The sequence below is a fragment of the Mustela nigripes genome, chromosome 16 (assembly GCF_022355385.1).
Source record: "Mustela nigripes isolate SB6536 chromosome 16, MUSNIG.SB6536, whole genome shotgun sequence".
In the NCBI taxonomy this organism is placed as follows: domain Eukaryota; kingdom Metazoa; phylum Chordata; class Mammalia; order Carnivora; family Mustelidae; genus Mustela; species Mustela nigripes.
In genome coordinates this window covers 14,376,621-14,402,365 of record NC_081572.1, presented here as the reverse complement: position 1 = coordinate 14,402,365, position 25,745 = coordinate 14,376,621, and the positions used below count along the sequence as shown (strand labels likewise).

Genomic DNA, 25,745 nt, shown 5'->3' with positions numbered 1-25,745 from the left:
CTTTTAAGGACTCCAGAGCAAAGATATCTGCCCTCTGGCATTTAAGGACTCCCTGTATAATAACAAAAACAAAGCTTACCAGCTGACAAGCTCTACTTACCAACGCAGGGCTTCAATCAGCTTTTGCTGCCTCGTTTTTTAGTTTGTATAACCCACCAAGCATCACCAACACTTAGGAAAATCTTCAACTTGGAAAAGAGAGATCAAGATAAACCAAAATTACCCCAAAGGATACAGAGATGATACAGAGAACTGAAGAAAGCCGTTAAAAAAAAAAAAAGTCTAATTAGTATCCTCAAATACTAATTTCCCCATAAGAAAGCGACAGGGATCAAGAGCTCTTGGAAATGAAAAATGATTGCTGAAACTTAGAAAAGCGTCATGGCAAATTTTGGAAATAAAGCCGAGACGTTTTCCAGAAGGAACAAAATCAACAAATGTAATATAAGAAATAAAGCATAAGCGTCACGGAGGATCAAACCCAGAGTCCCAACATTCTACTGTTGAAAGTTAAAAAAAATACAAACAAAAAATGGAGTGGAGACAATGATTTAGAAGTTAGACAAACCAATTTCTCCTGACAGAAAGACATAGGCCGTTGGGTCGAAAGGACTTGCCAGTGTCCAACTCAAGGAAATGAGACCCACATGCAGACATGTCTCTGCGAACAGGCAATAGCGAGATTCCTTCCCAAAGTTTCCATGGAACACACTGTCCTAGGGACTGAGGGTGGGTGCTGGGGGGTCTCGGACTGAGGGCATGACCATGTTCCTTCAGGCAGCCAGTAGCTGAGGAAACCAAACTCTTGCTCTCACCCGCCCTCCCAAGGAATGGGATGACCAGCTGTTCCTCAGCTCTGGGGACCGGCTTGTGGAATCCAGCCTTTTTAAAAAGTATGTACAATATCAATCCAGTTTGGATTTAAAAACTGGTATTCATTTATTTTTGATAGGTGAGAGACACTCCGAAGATAATGGTGCTTATCTTGGGAACTTCCTTTCTGTGATAAGCACTATGGCCTAGACAGATGGTTTTTACCCTTAGGTTATGCCAGAATCACCTGGAAATCGAAGAAGACAGAGACCAGGGCTTGTTGAAGCAGGGTAGGACCGGGGCCTGTGTTAAGTTTCCTGTTTCCCACACCACGATGCTGATAAGATCAGAGTTCGAAAACCACTGACCTAGCTAAAAATTCTAAGACTTACCAAACAATGACACTGGGTTTTGTCATCCTGGTTATAGCAAGTCCTATCAAAGAGGGCTTCCTTGGCAACCAACAAGTTCTCCACTCTCTGTCTGCCCTTCACTCCCTGTGACAGCCACCCAGCTGCTGAGAGTGACATGGCTTCCCACGTTGGAAGGGAGTAGGTTTCTGAGTCACCAGAATGGAGGTCAGCCCCGCAGCTCTACACCACATGGGCCCTAATGTAAATTATCTACCTTCTGCCCCTTAGTCCCTACTTTACTCCCCTTTAAAATTGTTCCGGGAAGAGTGGGTGCCAACGAAAGGGACTCTCCTTCCCAACTTCACCCTCCTCGGGTCCCCGCCAACTTGGACATCCCAAGCCCTGGGCAAGACCACTGTGAACCCAGCAGGCCTTGTGAGGCCAAGCGAAGGCAGTGTGTGTGGGGTGCTATTGCCTCCCACTTCCCCCGTGGGGTTCAGCCGCTTCTCATCAGGGTTCAGGGTTCACCATGAGCACCGGTAACCACCAAACCATCAGGGGAACACAGGTAACCATAGAAGCCAAACGGGGCATCCAATCATGACGGGAGGGGGTGGATGAAAGACAGAGCGGCAGACAGAGAATCCTCTTCTTTGCTCCCCTCAGATTGTTGGCAGCACGAACTTTTTTTTTTTTTTTTAAAGATTTTATTTATTTGTTGAGAGAGAGAGCAGGCACAGGCAGACAGAGTGGCAGGCAGAGGCAGAGGGAGAAGCAGGCTCCCTGCTGAGCAAGGAGCCCGAGGTGGGACTCGATCCCACGATACTGGGATCAGGACCCAAGCCGAAGGCAGCTGCTTAACCCACTGCGCCACCCAGGCGTCCCGACAGCGCAAACTTTCTAGCTGGCTAAAGTCACAGATGGCTGCGTACGGTCCTTCAGTTTTCAGGTGACGGGTAGCAGCCTTTTTCTGGGACACTTTCTACGGGAAGGGTTAGTCAGGATGGGCTTAGCTGGGCTGTGGTAATTAGCCCAGACATCTCAGTGGCTCAACACAAGGGTTTGTGTGTTTGTGTATTTTACGGATGAGAAGTCTGTTCTGAATCGGGTGACTTTTCAGGACAGCTTGCTTTCTGTGTGGGGCCTACCTACATGATTCAGATGACTTCCATTTTGTGTCGTTTCCATATGTGGCCTCCACGGTGGCCTGTCACGCGTCAGAAGAAGAGCGAGCTGGAGGCTTGTGTCCCAGCTGGTCAGGGCTTTGGCTCAGAAGTGACACTGTTTATTTCCCCTGTCACCCATTGGCCAGAGTTAGTCACGTGCCCCAACCTAACTTCAGGCGAGTCTTCGGGAAGTTTGTCTTCCTAGGAATCCAGAAAGAGGAAAATATGATTTGATGAACATGTTATTATCTCTGCCACTCCAAACATCCTTTAAAAAAACAAGAATTAAAGGCAATGATTCAAGATATCCTGTTAATATATGGTGTTTTGGTTTTTTAGTTTGTTTGTTTGAGTAGGCTCCATGCCCAGTGTGGGGCTTGAACTCATGACCCTGAGATTAGGAGTCACACTTCACCGACGGAGCCAGCCGGGTGCCCCTCCTGTTAGTATATGAAAAGCTGAATGGTGTTGCGGTCAATAGGAAATCTGTCTGTAATCCATCATTTCCTGAGTTTATTTGGTCACTGGGGCCTTTTGCCTAAGTGCAGTATTCCTTTGAACTGGAATTCTGAGGCACATACTTGTCCTCAATGAGTCAACTGTGGCTTGTGTCACCACTCTTAGAGCACCTGTGTCTGGAACAGCAGACCATCCTGGCAGAATCTTGGAGAACACGAGCCCAGCCCCCTCCTATCATCAACAGATCCTTTGAGGGGGTCCCCCTCCCCGCTTCCTGTGATGCACACCCAGCCAGGCAGCCTTTTTCAGGAACTCATCACAGCGAGGGGCAGGCCTCAGTCGTAGATGCGTATTTGGAAGGGCCCTGAGTGCAACGTCTGACCCCAGGAAGAATTTCTTCCTGATCTGTTCAGGATGAGGCCCGACCCCTCTGCTGGATTCCTGCAGAGACCCAGCCCTCACTCACTTGTCCAGCCTCCTTCGGCACTGTGGGCAGCTCAGGCTCCGGTCTAGAACTGGCTCCCCACTAAGCTAGCCCAGACCATCAGGAACAAGGGAGCAAAGCCAGTTCCTCATAACGTGACAGATGTCTGAGGCCCCAATATTTCTGGTTTCAAGTGTCTATGGCAGTTTCCAAGCCTCTTACAGCCCTGCCCTCCATCCCCAACCTCATCAGCATGTCAAGGCAGGGCCCCCCACCATCCGTTGGGTTTGGGCTCAGCATTCCAGCTTCTTGCTATCTTCTGGAATCTTGACTGGGTCATGAATCACGCTGGTGAAGGGTCATTCTTTCCAGGTTTGTGATGCCGGCAGGCAAACCCAATGAGCACACCTTTATGGCTTCACCCAGATCACGAAGCGGGCTTGGGTGAATCTGGAGAGGCAAAAGTTGGGGAGGGCAGAAAAGAACACCCACTGAGCTCACCTGCTAACCCTCTCAGAGGCCAAGTTCACTCAGCCACTGCCCCGCCGGCCCTGCCTCTCCTGTTTCGGGAAACCGCTCCCTCTGCCCCCTGCCATCTTTTACTATGGTTTCCCAGGGGCTGCCATGTTCTTACCAGCCCTGCTCCCTCTGCCCACAGCTAAGTGGCTCAGATACAAGGTCATCACCTGATCTTTGGTCTTGGTAAAGGGTCCAGTCAGTGCCTCACTGAAGTAAAAGATTACATTTTTGATCTGAAGGGAAATGCTGGTCTGCAGGGGGAGAGGAATAAGGTCAGGCACAGCGCCTGGCCCAGGGGGAAGGGCAGACCGGTGGGGCTGTTGTTGGCTCTTTTCATGAGCTCTTGTAGCTCAGGCACGCACCCAGCACAAATGAGAGATGGGACAAATAATAGAGTAAGAGTCGGTGCCTTTGCTGATGAAACGCTGTTGGTATATGTACGCATTTACCTGATGAAATGTATCCAAAAAAGCACCCTCTTTGCAGTCCAACACTGACTCAGCATCCAAGCAGCGAACGCTGCCTCAGTGGCCCGGAACCACGGCCCTGGCCATGTCAGTGTCTCGACCACCTGCTGCCCTCCCTCCCAAGGACCCGCGAGCGTCTCTGTTCTTGGACACAGCTGAGGGTGCTACCAGCAGGCTCCCTCCTTGGCCTGGACCCATTCCAAATGCAGCCCCTGCTCTGGCTTCGCAGCTCCCTGGGGACTCCAAGAGCTGGTTCTGCGTTGCCATCGAGTGGCGGGAGGCAGCGAGTGGGCGTCAACAGACTCCTGCAGCCCCTCCTGCTCCCTCGGGTTTGGGCCCATCCGGGGGGTTCCGGGATCCGAACTTCAGAGGGCCCATCCCTAATTCCCAGGCGTGCTCCTGGGACCTGGCCTGGCCGGAGGGATTGGGCCGGAGGGATTGGGCAGTGGCCAGCAGAGGGGAAGAAGCCGGTCCCCGGGCCTCGTGAGTGGTCCCTTCCTGCCATGCAAGAGAGAGGAACATCCTCGGCTTTTTCACCAGATGGAAAGGAAGAAGCAGGCTGGTGGGATTCTAGTTCCACCCAGACCGGCCACTGGGCTCATCCTTAGGCCTGTGGGTAAACGGATCAGGTGCCCCTGACACACCAGGTCACGGCTCTCCCAGTGCTGCGCAGGCCGAGTTACTAAAGCAGTTTTAACCCCATTATGGGCTCCTCGGTCCTCCTCACTGTACACCCCCCAAACTCGGCCTGGAGTCTCATTCTCACCATGGGGTGTTTCAGTCCCAACCCAACCAGGCCAGCTTCCTGGAATTCAGCCTGAACCAATACTTTTGGGGACTCCCTGCAGGGTTTCAAAGAACCTTTTCTCGCAGCCACCAAGGAGGATGTTCCAGCCGCCTGGACCGCGCCGCGGACGCCAGCGGGCAACCGCAGCCTCCCCACCCCGAGTCAGCTGCTCACCTTCACCGCCCATGCCCCTACGGCCAGGAGGACCGCCGGGAATGACCCCTTGTTTGAGAGCGGGCGTCAAGTCCTCACGGAGATGAAGCCGACTTCCAGGTCTAAAACTACCTTTATTTGTGGGGGGCGCCGCACAAGACGCCTTCATCAATCAGCAGAATTATAAAACTGTACAGGAGGTACAAAAATAGGCTGTGTAACTTAGATAATTACCCTCACATCAAGCTTTAAAAATACACATAAAAATTGTACAATCTGGCAGTTTATAAAATATAAAGCTAAAAAGAGGATTGTAGGTTCACAGAGAGAATTCTATCGCACAATTAACACATACCCACTAAACAACCGTTCACGGAGAAGACACGATGGCACAGAATTTTTTAAAAAAATCACTTAAAAGAGAAAACTTGAACCCTGACCAAATTTCTCACCCTTTAATGATAAAACTACTGTGAGGCGTCCATCCCTTGGAAGGATCCAGTATAACTTTTCCTTTTCCAGTTTTAGAATGGTCAGGGGTGTGTTGTCCAAAACAAATCTGATGTGCTTTAGAAGCAAGTGCAATTATAGCTGGATACACGTCAGAGTAAAAATTAAATAAATATAAATAGGTTAAATAAATAGGTCATCGCAAAAAGAACACTACGCAAGGTTTGCATTTGAGAATGCCGCCTGGTTGACGGGTAATGCTTCCTAGGTAAGTGGGGACGCCCCCGTCACAGCTTTTGGGATACTGAAAAGGAACACTGGACCCGCCAGACGCACACAGATCACAGGGGGAGGCGAGAGGGGCGGGGACTTGGGCCGGAAGTGGACCTTAAGGCTGCCCCAGGGGGAGGCTCACTGCAGATGCCTTCTTGGTGGTTGGCCAAGGAATACAGAAAGGATTCACGCGCAGATACAAGCAACCAGAACCAGGGCTACTCGCAGCAGAAATCACTGCTTCATCAAGAAAACAAAGTAGAGGATGAGGAGACACTTTGGTTTAAAAGATCATGGTCCAACCTTGGAAGGCGGAACTTTGGCTCATCTCTATGGGACACCCAGCGACTTTCTTCTAGGAGAAAGGCCAAGGCCAGGCCAGACTCAGTTACAAGGACTACGCCAGGATGGTGAAGGAGTGAGCAAGGAAGAGACACTGGGATACATGAAGAAAAGGGAGTTCAGATACTAAATGAGCAGAGAGAAGGCTAAAGAGAACGTAAGGAGGCTCTTCACAGGGGCGCCGCGCTCTCTCTCCCGGCTCTTGTGGCACAGAAGATAGCAGCAGGTGAACCAGCCTACCTCCTGCCAGGACCTCCAGGCTGAGGACCCAATACACAGAGCAGGAGAGCGAGAGCAGACTCAGGAAACCCAAACCCGGCCAGAGTCCAACTTCTGGAGAGACAGCGGCCAAGAAGAGAAAGGCCTACAACCCAGAGGCTCCCCTACATCTGCGAGAGCTCACATCAGCGGCCAACGCGTCTCTCACTGTAGGGAGAAAGAACCGCAATGGGAAACAGATCACACAAAACTTAACCAAAAGTTGACTCTGAACAAGGCCTTCCTTCTAGAATCGGGAGAAAGAAAATCCTTTGCTGGGCCCACTGACCACCGTGTCACAAGTCGGAGTGAGGTCTCACTGAAAGGCGTCTGGGACAACTATGGCACGGACAGAGAGGGAGAGGGAGAGCCCCCCCTGCATCCAGGGTTTTAGATCCGCCACTAGATGGTTTAGTGACTCACCGCAGACGCCAGTGATTCCCCCAAAGTGCAAGTGCTCTGACGCCCAGGGACATGTGGGCTCTTGCTCAACTGTGGGTGAAAAGACTTGAGAAACAACAAGAGAAATTCTGGCAGGTGCACTGAAGACCGGTTCAACACAGGCTTCAACACCAGGCTGAAGGAGAGCGGCCCTGGGATTCCCAACAGAGGTGACTAGATGCTGCTGTAAAAATGAAGACAGCGCACTTCCAAGAAGTTAACAGCCTTCCTGGAATTGTGCTTAAGATCCACCAGCTCTGCTGTGACAGGACACACAAGGCTGCAGAACCCTGTTCTAGCAATGGTGCAGAGCACAACAGGAGACCAGGATTCTGGAGAAGAGGGCGAGATGCAGCAGAGGATGCCCGAGCTGTTTCCATGATGACGGGGCCACAGGACACCTCTTCAAGCCACCTTAGGGGTTGAGTAGTGACCATGTTCCTCAAAGTGGAGAACGGCTCTTCCCGGAGCCCTGATCCTTACTATTTGCTGTGTCGCTCCCTCCACGCTCTCACAAAAGCAGAGGTTTTGTCTGTCTCGTTCACCTCTGCGTCCCCAGCCCCCAGGATCTGGCCTGGCTCACCCTGCAAGTACTCAAAGTCAAATACATCGAATACACGAGTTTGAGAAGGTGCGTGGTTAGAAACAAAGGTGAGAAGTAGAAAGGGCATTTAAAAAACGGTTGTTCTAAACACAAGCTGGGCCCAAACAGGGAGCGGACCCAAACCCTGGGCAGCCAGCCGGGACTGGCTCCCTGGCCCCCCCAAGGACACTGTTCAGCCACGCGACGGAAGCAGCACAGAGCCCACAGCCAGCCCACCACTTGGGGCACCTCCTGCACCTGACTGCCTGGGGCGGCGGAGACGAGCAGGGATCACACTCAGGCCCGGCAGCAAAGTGACCGCAGATCCTCAGGGACAACAGCGCAGATGCAGCAGAGTGGGGGGAGGACAGCCATCTGGCTGTGTTCCTGAACCGTGGGTGCCGTGGCAGAAGCCGCAGCACGATGCGCGCCCCCAGCCCCAGGGCTCCCAGGTCTAGGCGGGGTAACCAGTGAGGAGTGAGGGTAACAGCAGGTGGAGGATAACGGGAACTTAAGAAAAAAGTAAGTCCGGTCACTATGAAAGGAAGGGAACTGAATTCTACGAAGACACAGGAGAGCTTCTGATGAGTGGCCCCCAGCCCAACCCGCCATCAGGAAGCAGCTCCCAGAAGGAACGGTGCGCGCTCGGTCCGTCAGCAACATCCTTGATCCTGAGCAGGGTCTCCGAGCTCGCCGGCACCGAACGAAGGGCGAGGACCCACTGACCCGGCTGGACAAAGGACACGGGGGACATCGCCACACTGTACCCTGATCACACTGAACCGCTAAGGCTCTTGGTAAAGAAAAGACAGCAAGTTTGGACTGAGACTAAAGTCAAAAACTCTACTAATTTTAGCCAAAAAGATGGTATTGACATAATTGAGGGAATATTACTTTCAAGTTGTTTAAGGGATGCGGACAGCCTTGCTATACTGCTTTACTCTTCGGCATCAGAGCACATTCGGAACGTGAGCGCTCTTTCCGGAGGGGATGGAGGCTTTTGGTACTACACAGAACAGAGAGTGTATTATGCATCTTGCATTTATCTTCTTCACGAGTAAGCTTCAAGTTCAGCTTACTTCTGCTAACGTAGCATTCTACAGTATGATCAAAGTATAAAGTTATTAAAATCTGCCAAGAGAAACACAAAAGCCTGCCCACGAAGCTCGTGGTGACTCCAACCTCTGCTCCCGACCCCCCGGCCCGTCCCCCTGTCCAGGGACAGAGCGCCTCATTGCCCACATGCTGGCCCAGGACTCCCCCCAGGGTGGCCATGAGTGTCGCATGTGGCCTTCTCCTCTCTGGTCCCAAAGGCCCGTTTCTGCCTGGGTGCTGCTCTTCTTGATGGGGCAACTTATCACCTTGCCCCCACATGCTCCTAGACATCCCCCCAATCCACCAAAAGCCACCAAGGCACTAGACTACTGTGGACTCAGGACAGAGTAACCTCTTCGTGTCTAAGAGATCAGCAGACACGGCCTCGTCTTCCAGTGGGCGGCGCTCACCTGCCCCAACGCGGTGCCTCACACTCAGGACCCTCGCTGCCCCCAAGGAACACTGGCTCTAGCGACCTGGGAACTCCGGACGCGTTCGCGATGAGTGATGCATCTCCGATCCCCAGGAACGACGCCCTCCGAACGACTTCCTCCTCCCCAGCGCCCCTCCCCTCTGGAGCCCCACTTAGAGCAGAGGCTCCATTTCGTGTCCCTCAGCCTCGCTGGTCGAGGAGAGAGGTGCTCCTGCTCCCGCGCGGAGGCAAAACGCAGGACGGCCTCCCCTCTCTTCCTTACAGGCCACGGGCTGACACCAAACAGGAAGTTTAAAAAATAAACTGTAGGTCTGAAGCCAGTGCGTCCAGGAGAAGGCGGAGGATGCTTCTGCCACTGCGTCTGGGATGGGCCCTCCTCGGCCGAGGACCCCAACTGGAAAGGTTTCGTGGCCAACATCTTCCCAGCTCCCTACAGGTCAGAAGGGGTCGCGGTTCCCACCTCCTGGGGTCGGCGTCTTCCTCTGCTGGCCGCGGAGTGGGCAGCTCAAGGCACTTGTTTTGGGAGCCTGGTCTCCCTGCTAAGCGGAGAGGCGTCCGGCTCGGACTTGCAGAGACCAGGCCACAGTCACACCTGGGGCCACCAGAACGGACGGTCACCCCGGCTCAAGGGGTGTCTGCAGTCACTGGAGGCCAGGGCTCTGGGGGCTCGTGGAAGTAGTAGGGCTGGAAGAGCCGCTCGTGGCCGCACGGCTCCATGGCCCGGTAGGTGTGGGAGAGGAGGTGGGGGAAGCGGGACGTGAAGTAGCGCACGAAGTCGTCGGGGAGGGAGCCCAGCGTCTCCCGCACCTCCGCGGGGAGCTCCCGGTAGTGGTGCTTCTGCAAACAGGACGGACACACACACGGAGGTTAGCAGCTGGAAAGCCCAGGAAACACCGGTCAAAGATCCTCTCGAGAGTCAAGGAAGACAGAATGTTAGTTGGTTCTCTGTCGGGGAGAAAAGGCGCAGGTACTCAGCGGTCCGTCTGCCTACCTTCCCTGCTCTCCCTCTCTCAGGAGGACGCCTCAGAGCCGAGTCAGGCCCAGGGCTGGGGAGGCAGGGACAAGCTTCCCTGCTGGAGCAGCCCGGTGGCCATCGAGGGGGTTTATACTGTGCTGTCTCAGGCAGGAACAGGGCACACACAGGTCAGCAGAGACCACAGACGACACCAGCATCAGACAGCCGGCTTGCCAGAACGGAACTACTCACATCTCAACATCGCAGAAGAGCAAACCTGTCTAAGGGAACGAGTTGGCCCTGCGAGGTCAGAATTCTAGTAGGAGGGGAAGGACCCACAGAGAACAGAAAGGCGGAAGGTGGCTGGACCCGTCGCCGGGCCCGCCGGGGGTTCACGCCGCTTACCTTGTTTCTCATGGCTCGGAGGAGGTCTCGGACGGAGCCGCCTTTATAGGTCCTGAATTTCCGCAGATCTAGGGAAGAAACCAGGAATGCCATATGACGAACCCATGTCTAAAGAGGAAAATTCCCGGGGCTCCTGGGGACCAAGCGATCAGACTGAAATACGACAGAACTACGCCATGCTCGTGGCTGACAGGAATGTGTCCCCCAGAAAGAGCCTGACCAGGGCAGTGCAAGGCTGAATTCTACCTCCGGGTCATACCCACGAGCACAAATAACCATTCAGAGCATAGCACCTGTCACTGTCTCTGTCACGTGAAGAGACAAAATGAAACCCACATCTGTGTAATGAACCCCAGAGGACACACCCACGAAAGCCTCAACCCTGTGACATCTGGAGCCCAAACCGCCCGGAGCCGCCAGCTCCACATTCACTTCTTAGAAACGGCTGCTGCTCTGGAAACGTTTCCGCCGACCGGCACGGCGGGGGCTTCAGCGTGGTCACCTGTCTGCAGGGGGACGGTGATGTTCTCTCTCCAGTCCATCTTCACCACAGCTCTCCCGCCTCGCTCCAGCTGCTTCACTATCGGGCCGTCCAGGGACTCCTTTTCTATTCGGTCACTCACGTCCTGCGAGGGCGACAAGGGAAGCAGGCGATGGTCAGTGTGTGGAGAACGGGAGGCTGGAGAAGCGATACACTCACGCACAGAATGGTCACTGCCACATAAGCCTCGGTCCCCGGCACCAGCAGCAAGTGCTGTGCCTCAGTCCCTCCCGATCTGTCACCCTCTCTCCTGCGAGCAGCCCTGTCTGTGGCTCACTGGGGAGAGACCCACATAGACCACTTCTGTGACAGGGGGACGTGTCGCACCTCTCCACAAACCCAAATGCCACACCCGTGTCTCACCCCTGTGCACGCCTACTGTCTCTCACACAGAGGCGAGATGCAATCAACCGACTGTTCATCAGTGAACAACAACAGCTCAGTTCTGCTCTGCATCTTGGGCTTTTCCGTCTACGCAAGGAAACGGGACACGCTCAGATCCACAGCTGGTCAGAGCCCCTCATACAAACAGAAATGACAGATGAAGCCCTCTTCTAGAGGGAGAAAGTTGCTGACGAGAGTGTGGGCTCTGGAGGCCCTGCCCTGGCCTCAAACCCTGCCCCGTGTCTGAGCTCGAGCTCCAGCAGCCGAGAAAACCGAGCGATGGGTCCCACACGTGTTAACGTGGCACAAACTCACTAGCCATAGTCTTTTCTTTCTTTGACGAAGGTGAGGCTAGACTGGCTGACTCAGACTTGCAGTAGCTAGAGGAAAGCCCTGGACGGGTTAGCTGCTCACCCCGGACGCCCTGCAGACACAGACTTCTGCCGCAAAGCCGGGACAGCTATACGGGGGGAAGCAGGTGTGGTCACAAGATAGGGGACTTGGAAAAATGAAGACTTTAAATCCTAACCCACAGCGGGCTGGAGGTCCCTTTGTGTGAGCTTTACTCCTGTTCTACATCTTGTCATCACCAAAGGAACCTGACTAGTTTCCAGAAGCCCCTGGAGGACACCTGACCTCCTAACTGTAGTATTACGACTCTAATGAACAATCCTGCCCACTGCTGCCCTGGGAAATGGCACGAAAGCCTCCCCTTCTCAATCCATTCAAATACCTACTAAGCACCTGCCACGAACCAGAAATCAACCACTCCTGGTCTCAGGGAGCTTCCATGTTGGGAGGTAAGGCTCTACTCGGACTGAGGGTTCAGGGTGACGGTCACTCCTAGACCCAAGCTTCACTCTGACCCAGACCACACTGCCCCTGGGGGCCTGCCTTCCAGGGCGGGTGCACTGGGTATGATGTATCTGGATGAGCTCTGCTGAACTGACCCCAGGGAGAATGAGAAACCCGTTTCCTTTCCACAAAAGCCACTAGGCGGGCAACACCACAAAGTCTTAAAACGGCCAAACCACCGGTGGAGCTCAGCTCTACCCATCCTCTGAGTATGCGTCTCAGAATCCACCGTAAGCAAAAAGAGATATGGGCAAAGAATAGGTAAAAGAAGGTAGAAAGAATCCAGTGTAAGTAAATGTTTAGATTTTGGAGACTTGAATGAAATTATATAATGCCTAAGAGTTCCTGCACAGTAATCTGTGGTGAAGATTCGAGAAGAGTGCAGAGGTTCAGTTAATAATTGCTGGAGCTGGCAGACGGGAAAAGGGAAGTGCATGATCGTATTTCCTCCATTTTTGTGTGTATTTGTAAGTTCCCGCAACATAAGGTTTTTAAATTACGGCACATCCACAGGACTGAGTACAAGAGTAGTTAAAATTTTAGAATTAAAAAAAAATTTTTTTTAGAACTTTAAGATGAAAAAAATTGGATGCTAATATACTACATTAAATATATTAATAACATACTACTATTAGGGGCACCTGGGTGGCTCAGTGGGTTAAGCCTCTGCCTTCAGCTCAGGTCATGATCTCTCTCTCTGCCTGCCTCTCTGCCTACTTATGACCTCTGTCAGTCAAATAAATAAATAAAATAAAAAAAAATACATAATAAAATATTGTATCAAAATATTAGGTGCTGAGGAAAAAAAGGACACAAAATTGTACATACAGTTTGACCCTAACACACTTTTATCTGTATGAAGAAAGTATGTTAAAATATCAACCATGGTTCTCTCTTGGTTATGGGATTAGGAGTCATTTGTTTCATTGTCTTTTGCCATATTTTTTAAAATCTGGGAAAAGTTAAATGAAGGCTTCTGATTAAAAAAATACCCCCAAACCCCAAACCCAAGAGGCTGACCTGGAAGAACTGCAGCTGCTTCTCCAGGCTCCAGAAGAACGGGTGCTTCAGCACGTGTTTCGCGGACGGGCGCTTCTGAGGCTCCATGGCGATCATGTTCTCTATTAATTCCCGGGCAATGACGTCTTCTACAAAGGAGGAAGACAAGCAAGTCGTCACTGTCCCCGGCCACGGTCACAGTGAAATACCCGAACCTTAACAGCACGCGTGCCTTTTGATTCAAGATTCTACCGACGGGAGCTCATTGCAGAAATGGTTTAAGAACGTGCACACGGTAAGCCTGGGAGGCTCAGTGGGTTAAAGCCTCTGCCTTTGGCTCGGGTCATGATCCCAGGGTCCTGGGATTGAATCCCGCATTGGGCTCTCTGCTCAGCAGGGAGCCTGCTTCCTCCTCTCTGCCTGCCTCTCTGCCTACTTGTGATCTCTGTCAAGTAAATAAATAAAATCTTAAAGAAAAAAAAAAAAAGAACATGCACAAACTTTGGTCAATACAGGGAGTTCTCACCATGAGATCTGGGAAAAAGAGTAACTGGAAATACCCACTAGTGGAGGCTCTGGGAATGCCTCAGGGTCCCAGGCCATGCTCTGAACATGATGCCCCATTGAACACTGATCAACATGGAGAGGGACTCAATGGCATGGACGATTTACCTCCATGTTTTACACAAGGACACATACCTGTCTAATTAGATGACTGGAATAAGATATACAAAGGTATTAACAGCAGGGACTCCTCACTGTGTTAATGGAATTGGGGTCTTCATGCTAACCTATTGTTTCTATAGGGAATAAGGAAAATTAATCCATGAGCAAAACAGAAAATTAATTTTGATTTCTTTTACACATGATCTTAGCCAAAAGGCTGAGAAGCAATAGTTTTGATTTTTTTAAAAAAGATTTTATTTATTTATTTCACAGAGAGAGATCACAAGTAGGCAGAGAGGCAGGCAGAGAGAGAGCAGGCCCCCCGCCAAGCAGAGATCCCAAAGTGGGACTCAATCCCAGGACCCTGAGATCATGACCCAAGCTGAAAGCAGAGGCTCAACCCACTGAGCCACCCAGGCACCCTTGATTTTTTTTTTTTTTTTTAAGATTTTATGTATTTGAGAGAGAGTGAGCAAGCATGCGCATGTGAGCAGGGGGAGGCTCAAAGGGGGCTGGAGAGAGAGAATCCCCAGCAGACTCTGCACTGAGTGTGGAGCCCAATGTGGGGCTCAGTCTCATAATCCTGAGATCGTGACCTGAGCTGAAATTAAGATGGTTAACCAACGGAGCCACTCAGGTGCCCCAGTTTTAATTTAGAGGTGGCACTGGGTATTATGGGTCAGTTACAACACAGGAAACCCTGAAGTTGGCAAGGAAGGCTTGTTGCCCCTGCACCCAGAGAGCAAGACTCAGCCTGTCTGTCCGAGCCCAGATTGCACCCACTGACCACCGGCCTGCACACGCAAAGTTTATGAAGCAGGGACTATTTGTTTTCCTGAATGTTTATGCAGGAAGGGACCTCAGGTTATTTAACCCTCACAGGTCACAAGCAAGAAGACAGAGGTCCCCAGAGGGGGTCTTTCCCAGGACATCGAGGGGCTTGAAGGAGCCTCAGAGTTGCCGGCCTTAGGAAGAGGTGCTCTAAGCCAACCTAGCCAACCTTCCACCAGCTTGGGAAAGTGTCCTCAATTCCCGGAGGCCCACAGAGTCTATCTGGGCAGCTGGGGTGGCTCCCGACCCCTCCTGCCCTGCGGCCCGCTCACCGTGCTTCTCAGGGTGCAGGCAGTCCAGGCTGTAGGCTCCCAGGAGGATGTTGGCCTGCCGCTGCAGGGACTTGCCAAAAGGGTGGCTGCCCTCCGATATCACGTAGTAAAAGACACAGCCCGCAGAGAAGATGTCCACCGTGTAGGTCTGAAGAGAGACGGAGGGGGTGATGAAGCCTTCTGGAGAATTATCCTCCTCACTCTGCAGCAGTGAGGACAGGAGTATTACTGCTGCTTCACCCACCCTGAAGGGGCCCGGGGAGACTTGACTAGCATATTCGAAGCGCCCAGGGCCCTGCTGGCCCCCGGCAAGGGCTGCGGGCATGTTGGCCTTCACAGCAGGAAACGTAGGCTCTAGAGCCGAGGCGCTGGGGCAGGAAGTGATTAGAAAAGTACGGGAGTGGGGGGAGAGCCACTGCCCTTGCATTCGTCTGAACAGGACCATATGGCAAGTGCCAGCAGCATGCTGTTCACATAGAAGCTCTTTGACAAACATCATTCTCCATGTGCCACAGTCCCCAAGGCTTGAATTCAGGGGCTGTGTCTCTTGAAGAGGCAGGAGGCCGAGAGCTGCGCCCGGGACTCACAGGGTTGTCCTTGCAGTCTTCGCTCAGCATCTCTGGGGCGATCCAGCCTTCCGTGCCCGGCACTCCGGAGCGGCGGCTGAAACTGTGCCTGCCTACGGCTAGCTTCTTGCACAGGCCGAAGTCCGAAATCATGGCCTTGATCCTGCCATGTGCGTTGGGCATGGAGAGGAGAATGTTGTGGGGCTTCAGGTCTCTGTGAACTAACAGAACGCTCCAGATCAGTCCCACACTCACCACGAGTAATGTCAGGGAGTGCACCCTCTCAGATTCCCAGTAAGCCTGCTGCCACCTCTAAGGGTTCTAGCCTGCAACTGTGAGAGTCCTCTTTGAACTCTTATTGTCAGAAGGCCACCAAACCTCGCCATGTGCATACCAGCGATAAAGCACAGATTCTCAGCAGAGGGAGGGACCACGCCTGCAGCCGCCAGCCTGCCCCTCCCCCAGCAGGGGTGCAGCCTGGGAAAGGGAAGCGTCTCACCAATGTTGAGGGAGTGCAGATGCGCCAGGCCCGAGGTGGTCTGCTGCAGCAGGGTGATGGGCTCCAGACCGAGGTGGGCAAAGTCCTTCTGCTCCACGTACTGCAAGAGACACGAGGCCGAGGTCATGCACACAGCCCCTCTGCAGGGACAGCCCCAAACCAACCCAACCCCCTTCCCCTGACACCCCCCCCCCCACAATACATTCTTTTTTTCATTCCAGTGATTTAATTTTGTTTAGAAAACTCCTGCCTGCAGCTTTTTGCTTTAATTAACATTTGGGATTCGGTCCGCTCATTTTCTTTGATCCTATTTATACTGACAACATTCTCTGCCCAACAGACTTTCTCCTGAAGCCAGAGGCTCAGTTAACCAAACAGAAGTCCAGAGGGACTCGTGTACAGTGATAAAGGTAAGAGTGCAAGGAATTCAAGTTCATGGCCTCATACAGGCAAACCTGCAAGTGCAGCCAGCTAATACCGAGACAGGTTCCCGGTGAGCCTAGAGATCGAGCTTGAGCAAAAGGGGTTCGCAGGAGGATCTCCAAGGCCTGACTGCTCGGCCAGCATCCTCCAAGCCCGCACTAGCCCTGTTCAGGGTGAGAACTGCAGGGTTTCCTGGGGGCAGTGGAGACAGACACCAACTGCAACCAAAGATTGTCCCACCCAACTGAAGATGAGGGGCTGAAAAGGCTCTCCTTCCGGGCTATTTGTGGTTAAGCGGGTGTGTCTGTCAAAAGCACCAAACTGTTCACTCAAAGTCCTACACTGTTTTGTGACCTCAATGAAGTGAATATAAAGAAATAAAAGAAAAAGAAAGTGTAATCCCTCGAGCCACCGCTGCCCGGAGGAGGGAGGCTGCAGCCGCCCGGGGCTCCCACCTCCTGCAGGGTGGCGGCGCACAGCTCGATGGCAATGTACTGGAACTGTCGGTCCCTCTCCGTGCAGAAGTAGCGAATCACGTTGGGGTGCTCATCGGATTCTCGAAGCAGCTGGACCTCACGGTCCGCGAAACTGAAACACTCAGGAAGGATCCTCTTGACAGCCACGTCACGGTTGTCAAACATGCCCCTGAGGACAAGGATCAGGGGCTGGGTTGGGGACGCAAAGCAGGCTGTGGAGACGAGAGACCCACAGGCCCACGGTGCTCTGTGTCCCTTGAGGCAGCAGCCACCCCGTGAGCTCCCCAGCCCTAACCAAGCACCAGGTGGCCTTCCCTTCCTCCCCAGAGGTGAACTCCTCCATCTTGGCCTCTGCTATGACCCTGCAGCACCCCCGGGGGCCTGGCCTGCCACATGCAAGCGGACAGGTGCTCAGACAGGAGGTGACATCACAGAGCTCTCGGAGCCACTCACCGGTACACAATCGTGCCCTCAGCTCCATGACCCAGCACGTCCTTGGGACAGAATGAAATCTTCCCAACTATCACCATGTTGGTTTCCTCATCTGGGACGAAACAGGAAGACAAAGTGGTTACAAACGAACATAATCTCAAACCCCTCGAGGCTAGAAGGCTGCGAGCTGCCTGAGCCCAGATACAGAAACGGATCTCGCAGGCTGTATGTTCCCAGCCCGTGGCGAGCGGAAGCCGGCGGGCTCCACTCCCCCCTGACACCGGGGCCCTGCCTCAGTGTTACTGTCGGGAGACAGTGGTCCACCACAGATGTACCTACAATTTGCAACCGAAGCCTTTGGGAAGCACAGCCAATGTGCAATGGAGGGGCCAGGAAAAGGCCTCAGACTGAGACTGGGGCTCAAGTCTCTTGCACGAGCTCCGCGTCCAGCCCCTCTGACTATTACCCCCAGACCAGACGGCTGGTCTGAGCCAACCCCCCCCCCCCAAAGAAATGGGGGTCAACAGCGGCAGTGGTAACGGGGCTGCGGGCTGCCTCAGCAACGCTCTCAAGTCAGACACCCAGGGGACCTCGGGCTAGCAGCAACTGCCAGCCCCTCCAGAGCAAGACGGAGGGAGAACAGGATGGTCCCCCAGAGGGGAAAGGCCCTGGGGTGGCGTGGAAGCCAGGCCACCAGAATGACAGGGCATGAGGTGAGAACACAGTGAACCCTTAGAAACGGCACTCTGTGATCCCGCGGACGCTCCCTGGGAGGAACTGGTACTGGATGGCTCTTAGACTATGTTGAAATGAAAAGAGAAAACAGCAACTCGTTTTACCCTCATCGTCCTGCTCCAGAAAGGGGCTGCTGCCAGCCTTGGAGGCAGAGCCACTGGAGTGCAGCGAGTGGTTGGAGGCTCTGGGGGACGTGCTGGGGCTGCTGGTGCCCGAGCTCTCCGAGTACAGGCCGGACGAGTCCAAGGGCTCAGCATCCTGAGCCACGTCTCCAGGTGGATGGAAGGGCAGCTGCTGCTGTTGCAGGAGCTGTATTTTCTCTAGTTCCTTCTGGAATTGCTGGTGCTGGAGCTGCTGCTGCTGATGCATGCTCTGGGAAGAGAAACCCGCATCCAGACAAGGGCAGTCTGCTCCCCCCAGGGACACACGCGGGCGCAGGCTGGTAGGGAGAAGCTCCCCATGGCAGAGGAAGCAGGGGCCCTTTATGAGATCCCACAGGGACCAGTGAGAAGGTGCAGGAGGCAGGATGGGTTCAGTGACTGGGGCTCTAATTGCCATCTAGGATTTCCCAGGAGAGCCCACGCCCCCTGCTGGAGGGGCCTGGCAGGGGCAAGAGGAAGGACTGATGTAGGTGGAGGTTGGGCCTGATGAAGGGGGGAGGGGTCCATTCAATTCTAAAATTCTAGGACTTTTATGGAAGTCTGGAGTCGTTATAAACATGGAACCAAACAGAGCATGGGAAGACCCGGGCTTGCTCAGGCTGTGCACTTGATAGAGGCTATGGCTCTACGTCCACGACGGCTGTGCACTTGATAGAGGCTAACACACAGATGGTCACTGATCCGGATGGGCAGGGGAAGCGGCTGGGGCTCACAACCTCACAGCCATCTCCCCACAGCCACACAGCCAGGATGTGGCTGTAACATGTGGCCTGGCCAAGTCCCACTTCCCCCATTTCGTCACGCTGCCTTCCCCACCTCCCCTACTCCTCTCATCTACCCCGCAAAATTCGGGGGTCATCATGTGAAGTAGCAGTGATCCGTGATCATTACTACCTGTGTGGGAAGAGCACTGAAGGGACGGCTGTGAAGCCGACCTCCCGTCCCCCGGGAGTTTTCTGGCTCTCATGTATACTCTTACACTCCCTCTCTGAACTCGGGTTCAAAACCAGGAAATGCCAAAGATCAGCTGAGTAACACTGGGAACGTTATTGAATTTGCCCAGAACTTAGCTTCTCTGGGAGTAAGGCAGAGCAATGATGACCTCCCGGAACTGTGGGAGGTAAGATATAAAACACTGCAGGTGAACCCCTCGGGACAAATGGAAGGGTTTGTCATTCCTATTCCTGAATGGGACATGAGCCTCCTGGACACTAGTACTCTAAAATGACACTTCAGTGCTCTGAGCAACTTGATGAAGGAATATTCTAGAATGTTTTATCCAACTGATAACCTATTCAACTATGTAATCTTAGCTCGCTCACTTCCAACAGAAAGTAGAAGGAATGCCGCCTTTTCCACTCTCGCTGGCATCTCTCACAGGCAGTTTGTAAGGAAGGAAAGCTAAGTGGATTTTCATCTATCATCCCTATTCTTAAAAAGGAAAATACAGTTAACTATTCGAAATGATCTGCAGAAGCAAGGTTTACAAATCAGTTTTTACGATTAGTTAACTCTATGACATAGGTAAAAAAAAAAACAAAAAAAACAAAAAAACCAAAAACCTGTCCTTTCCTGAGAAGCTAGTGTCTTTTTAACAACAATGTTTCTAAAAATAAGCAAATACTAACTCTGAAATGTGAAAGGCAATGTGTGTGCTTGTCTGATCTGATGCGTGTGCGGAGCTCACGGGCACCAGGTGACCAGCCCGGAAGTTCAGAAACACCCAGGAGAGCGAAGGGAAGGGGCAGAGCTTTACCAAGGGGTAGGTGATGATGAAGGCCACCCAGCCGATGAGCAGGAAGGTGCTCAGGATGATGGTGGCGATGTCCTTAAGCACAGAGTCCATGGGGGCCTCAGGCTTGGCTGGGGCACGCTCGTATTTCTCTTCCACATCCTGTGAGACGGTGGTAGGCGCGTTTTCTGAAGTCTGGTCAACCAGGTTGATAACCTTGTATGGGACAGAGTGTCTAGGTCACTGCACAATTTCTGGCCAGATATAAATGAGCCAAACAGTCAAGAGTAGCCGTGACTACCAGGCAGGATCATGCTGTAGAATGTGCTGGGCTTTTTTGGCTAGGCTCACCAAAGATCACACAGCCAAACAATGGCTCTGCCTTTGTCAAAGTGACTGTCCTGGGCCAGGCTGTACTGCAATGCAATGAGGTTATTATCAGTACTCAAAAACAGCTCAAGAGCAGTACTTTTGGAAGGGTCTTTAGATCCTATATTCTTTAGAAAATTCTCACTGAAGACAAAGATGTCCTCCTTTGAGGGTCGATTTGATATCTGAGAAAACTCTGACATCCTTGGTGACAAAGTCTAGTGAAAAGGTGGATAGTCACTTTAATAAAACCGTGTTACATTAAAAAGGAAAACCCTGTGTGGGGGCACAGATGTGGCTGAAGAAAAATAAAGCAGCCTGTTTCTGTCACTTGTAAACTTCCAGGGCAACTCCAAAAACAAAATCATTCTTTTCAAGTATCCCACTATTTTTCAAGGTTTCTGAAAAGCATCAGAATCATCTGTTAGTGTTAGACAAAATTTTACTTGGAAGCCCAAAATGGAACCAGATAAAAGTGGACCTCCCGTCTCAGTTTTTTGGAGTCTCTAGGACTCCAAGAACAGTTTGGGAAAATGTATCGATGTGTTCTCAAACATCCTGTACCCCGGGAGCGCCATCACTGTTTGCCCAGCGAAGTGAACACAGCCCCTGGGCAAGCGCAGAACTTGGCATCCCCCACCAGGCACCCACCTTTCCCCGCAGCCCAGACTTCTGCCTTCGCTTCTCCCCGCCACTCCCCCCACCCACAGTGTATGGGGTGGTGGGGGGCTCGGCCGGTGGGGAGCAGGCAGCTGAGGAATGTCTGCTGAGCACAGGACCAGGAACAACCCTTGGTTACATTCGGTCTGAGGTGTTTGTAACAAAGGTTGTCTTGTTGCTGTGTAAATGCAACTCAGAGGATTTTAGGGGAGTTTTAAAAAACTCTGTTCAAGTTTGGATGGTTATTAAAATCTTAACTGTGGCTATCTCTGGCCTTAGAGTAAGGGTTCTGTCTTATTTTCTTCTCTATACTTTTATTTTCTAAGTGTTCAGTGGTGGATGCAAGTAAGTTTAATAAGATCAACATCAATGCTGTCCGAGGTCGCTGTCTTAGGACTCAAAGTACTTCTCCAACCTGCTATCTTCAGAGACCACAGGCAAATCGAGATATCTCGCTCTAGATTCTTAAACAGCTTCATGATTTTCCTTTCCTTTCTCTCTGGATCAAATCTGAGCCCTACAGTGAACTTGCCGTGATCGCGGCCCCCACATCAGCCAGTCCCCCTCGTCTTCCTCAGACCTTGCCCACAGTCCAGGCCTCTCTCAGGCTTGCGTCCCCCGTGGGGGGGGGGGGCGCTGCAGAAGCTACCAAGTCCGAATGGCTTCTCTAGACCCCCTTCTCCCACCACTGGCCATGCTGGAACCCCTCCTACCTCCTGCCTCCTCCCCTCGCTCTGTGCCACAGAAGGCTGCCCCACCTATGGGCACAGCAGTGGTCTCCCTGCCCTCTGGTTCCCAACTGAGACCCCAGCAGATGGGGCAGGAGGTGGGAAAGGAAGTCCAGGTCGGTTGCTGATTATGCCAACTGAAGCTCCAGGCTGTCCACTCCTGCCCCCCAATTTCAGGCTAAAGGATGCTAAGAGAACGCCTAGGGCTGTCCACATCTGTGAGAATAATCCCTTTACTAACTCCCCTCCGATCGTTCTAGTCTGGATGGCCACCTATGTCCGGCAGAGACCCTGCCCGGCACTCTGTGTCCCCAGAGCTAAAAGGGGACAGCCCAGGGCAGAGGCTCCTGGTAGCTACCACCTGGGGGGGCCTCCCTGCCGCCCAAATCTCTGTTCTGTGGGCACACTGGGCCCCTGCCACACCAAGCCTCTATCAGACCAAGCAACCGAGCCCACCGTTTCCAAAGAGCTACTCCTGGTTTCAAGAAGCTTCGGGTCTCCCACCTCCTCTCCCCAACCGTTGGCTCCACTGCCAGGTGCAAGCAAAGCTGGGTGACGTGATTCCTCTGTAGCACATGGTCCCACTTCCCACCGCTCCCCACGTGGTGGCCTCAGAGCTGGTCTCAGGCCCAGAGCTGCACATGCAGGGTTCGTGCCACCTCCGGGTCTTCATCTCTGCTGCCCTCTGTCCTCTGGTGCCCTTTACCCCTGTCCCATCAGCCAGCCCCCTCCCCCATCCCTCTGCCTTTCCCACCGCCCTCACTAAGTGCTCTGACAGTCTCCCCACCGGGCCTTCACTGGGTGATGTTTGCTGTGGGTTCCCGAGCAGTCTTCTCCCCTCCCGAGTCCACTGTGAGCCCCAAGGCAAGGGCAAATGCCTTCCCCCAACACCTGACCCGAGGAGGCAGGAACTAACTGTTCACGTCCCCACTCACTTCCTCGAAGCTCTTCTTGTCTGAGTCGGCAGGAATCACGTTTTCCCGATGTTTGGGCAGGTTGTTGGGGAATCTCTCCAGCATCTTGGTAGACGCGGACAGGGGGGTTTCATGGTGTCCTGGGAGAGGAAACACATTTCCATAAGACCGGCTCCCCACACGGTGGTGGCCGTCCATGTCAAGCTCAGGCAACTGTCGCTCCCTACTGAGGGGCCCAGAGGGTGAGCACCCACATTTGTAAAGGGAGAGAAAATGAGGGGCAGTTACCAGAAAAGTCTCATTAAGACAGAAATTTTATTACTCAGTGGCAGGTATACAGTGTTCTGAATCTCACAGTGAGGGGCAAAGAAGTGTCCTTGTAAGGAGAGGAATCAGGATCTTTGGGATATGTTCAGAGTAAGACTTGTGTGGGTAATTCCTAATTTACTTGTGGGCTGCTGAAGCTTCTTGAAGCTCCATTAAAAATTCAAGCAGTTTCTCCCTTCAAGCACTACCTCGTAACATCACCCTACTAAGGCTATCACGTTCCCACCTTAGTATTTAAATCGCTCGGGTGGCGTTCTATTCCTATTATCTAAATTCCATCCTGGGAAGGGGTAAATTATTCACAAGAGAGAAACAGGATGGGGCGCCTGGGTGGCTCAGTGGGTTAAAGCCTCTGCCTTCAGCTCAGGTCATGATCTCGGGGTTCTGGGATCGAACCCCACATCGGGCTCTCTGCTCAGCAGGGAGCCTGCCTCCCCCTCTGTCTCTGTCTGCCTCTCTGCCTACTTGTGATTTCTGTCAAATAAATAAATAAAATATTAAAAAAAAAAAGAGAGAGAGAGAGAGAGAAACAGGACGCATTTGCTAGGGGAACCGGGGGGCACAGTTCTCTGGGCCCTCACTCACTCATCTCTATGCTATTTGAAGACTACCTACTGTATGTTACACATTTATTGAGCATCGTCTGTATGCATATTACTGTAAGAGAGACAAAGTTGAGTAAAACTGGGATTCAGTATGGCTCGAAAATCTGTTTAGCTCTAACATGAAATGACGCCTATACTACCCAGAAGAGCCAGTTAACTCTCTCACAGTGCGCTGTTGGCTCCAGGACACACTTTGCTTTGTGTTCTCTCCCTGTGATGTGGATCTCACTCTATGATCTTTCCACTGTTGTCCCAAACCTACCAGAGATTCTTATGGTCTGTATTTCCAAGACAAAAATAAACAAGAAAAATCTTTATCTTTAGGTCAGTTCTCTATAAGATCATTCTTTCTTTCTTTCTTTCTTTTTTTCCCTAAGATTTTATTTATCTATTTGGGCGTGGGGAGGACAGAGGGAGAAGGAGACTCCCTGCTGAGTGGGGAGTCAGACATGGGATCCAGGACCCTGGGATTATGACCTGAGCTGAAGGCAGAGGCTTAACTGATTGAGCCACCCAGGCATCCCTAAACGCGATCATTTTGTTCCGAACCACCACGTTTCCCCTTGTCTGTGAGAACTATGAAACATGCTTTACTGGGAAGTAGGATGTCCTCATGTGGGGTCTTCCTGCTTGAGACCCTGGAATCAGACCTGCTGATGGGGCCCAGAGATCTGAATCTGAGTGTCTCCGGGCACCTCTGAGGCTCACTAACAAGAAACCTTTGCTCTAGGAGAAAACAGGTCGCCCTCCCACGTGCTGCCCTGTGCTACAGGGCCCTGCCTGCCCCCACCCCCGCCCCCAGGGCCTGCTCCCTGTGTTTCAAGTCCTGCCTCCCCTGTAGGGATTTAGTAACAGACAACTACAGACAGGATTAGCCCAGATCCTTACTTCCTGCTATACTTCCGCTCACAGACAGGTGTCTCCCGTAACTGGGCCCTGGTGCCATCAGGCCGCACGCTCTGAACCAACTTTTCCACGAGCATCATCAGGAGATCCCAACACATTTTTGTACAAACAGTACCTGGTCTTTGGGATACAAACAGTACCTGGTCTTTGGGATTTATCTATCATCATCATCACGTCTGGGCTCTAGAGAAAAAGCACAGGCCCTGGCCCAGACCCATGGACTCAGGATTTCCAGGGGTCAAACATGCTTGTCTGACAAAGCTCCCACAGGAAGCCAACAGTACCCCAGGTTAAGACCACCAGACCACATAGCTCAAGCTAAGAGGACTCATTTTATTTTCAAGACCAATGTGGGAAGTGGGGATATCCTTAATGTCTTCTTCCAAAACCAAATCGAAGGACACAGTTGGACATAAAAGGGCATGTCATTTTACCTGTGGCCCCGAGTCTATGCAAAGATTGCCAAGTAGTTCCTTATTTAAAAATGACTAGCTCCGGAGTTCCTCCAGGGGATTTCAGAAGTGTGGGGTGATTCCCTAATGACTTCTTCGCACTTTGTTGAGTTTCTCAGTTTTCTTACTTGGACAACCTTTCCACTTTAAAAGGATATCATTTTGCAACCTAGTCATGAAGACTTTGGCCCCATATTTTTTGTAGTCTTAGGGACATATTTCCTTAGTTTTCAAAATTTTCTCTCTTCTTAGCCACTGGCGGGCTGGTTATGTATCCCTTAACTCATACAGAAAACTACATGACCTTGTAATTTTAATGGCCTCTACTCATCAGCTCTTTTCCCCCTCACATTGGCCAGTCACGCATGCTCTCAAAACTACTTCTGTTCAAAAGAAAGGTAGAAGTGGGGCACCTGGGTGGCTCAGTGGGTTAAGCCTCTGCCTTCGGCTTGGCTCGTAGACTCAGGGTTCTGGGATCGAGCCGCGCATCGGGCTCTCTGCTCAACAGGAGCCTGCTTCCCCCTCCCCCTCTGCCTGTCTCTCTGCCTACTTGTGATCTCTGTCAAATAAGTAAATAAAATCTTAAAAAAAAAAAAGGTAGGGGCGCCTGGGTGGCTCAGTGGGTTAAGCTGCTGCCTTCAGCTCAGGTCATGATCTCAGGGTCCTGGGATCGAGCCCCACATCGGGCTCTCTGCTCGGCAGGGAGCCTGCTTCCCTCTCTCCCTCTCTCTCTGCCTGCCTTTCCATCTACTTGTGATTTCTCTCTGTCAAATAAATAAATAAAATCTTAAAAAAAAAAAAAAAGATAGAGTTGCATTAACCTAAGGTTTCTTTAG

The 25,745-nt window shown here is 52.2% G+C and overlaps 1 protein-coding gene across 2 annotated transcripts in view; it reads right to left on the bottom strand.

Annotated features, from left to right (window-relative positions):
- Positions 1–5,255: 5,255 nt before the first annotated feature.
- The window catches only part of ERN1 (endoplasmic reticulum to nucleus signaling 1), a 76,816-nt gene continuing 56,326 nt past the window's right edge, over positions 5,256–25,745 (bottom strand). For both annotated transcript variants that reach the window (XM_059380687.1, XM_059380688.1), the window contains 12 exons: positions 22,641–22,759; positions 19,973–20,164; positions 18,160–18,427; positions 17,342–17,432; positions 16,868–17,057; positions 15,990–16,089; positions 15,512–15,711; positions 14,925–15,072; positions 13,177–13,304; positions 10,879–11,002; positions 10,377–10,444; positions 5,256–9,853 (listed from right to left, as the gene is read on the bottom strand). In XM_059380687.1, the coding sequence (XP_059236670.1) occupies positions 9,641–9,853; positions 10,377–10,444; positions 10,879–11,002; positions 13,177–13,304; positions 14,925–15,072; positions 15,512–15,711; positions 15,990–16,089; positions 16,868–17,057; positions 17,342–17,432; positions 18,160–18,427; positions 19,973–20,164; positions 22,641–22,759 (1,841 nt within the window). In that variant the 3' untranslated portion in view covers positions 5,256–9,640. The remainder of the gene's footprint in view (positions 9,854–10,376; positions 10,445–10,878; positions 11,003–13,176; positions 13,305–14,924; positions 15,073–15,511; positions 15,712–15,989; positions 16,090–16,867; positions 17,058–17,341; positions 17,433–18,159; positions 18,428–19,972; positions 20,165–22,640; positions 22,760–25,745) is intronic.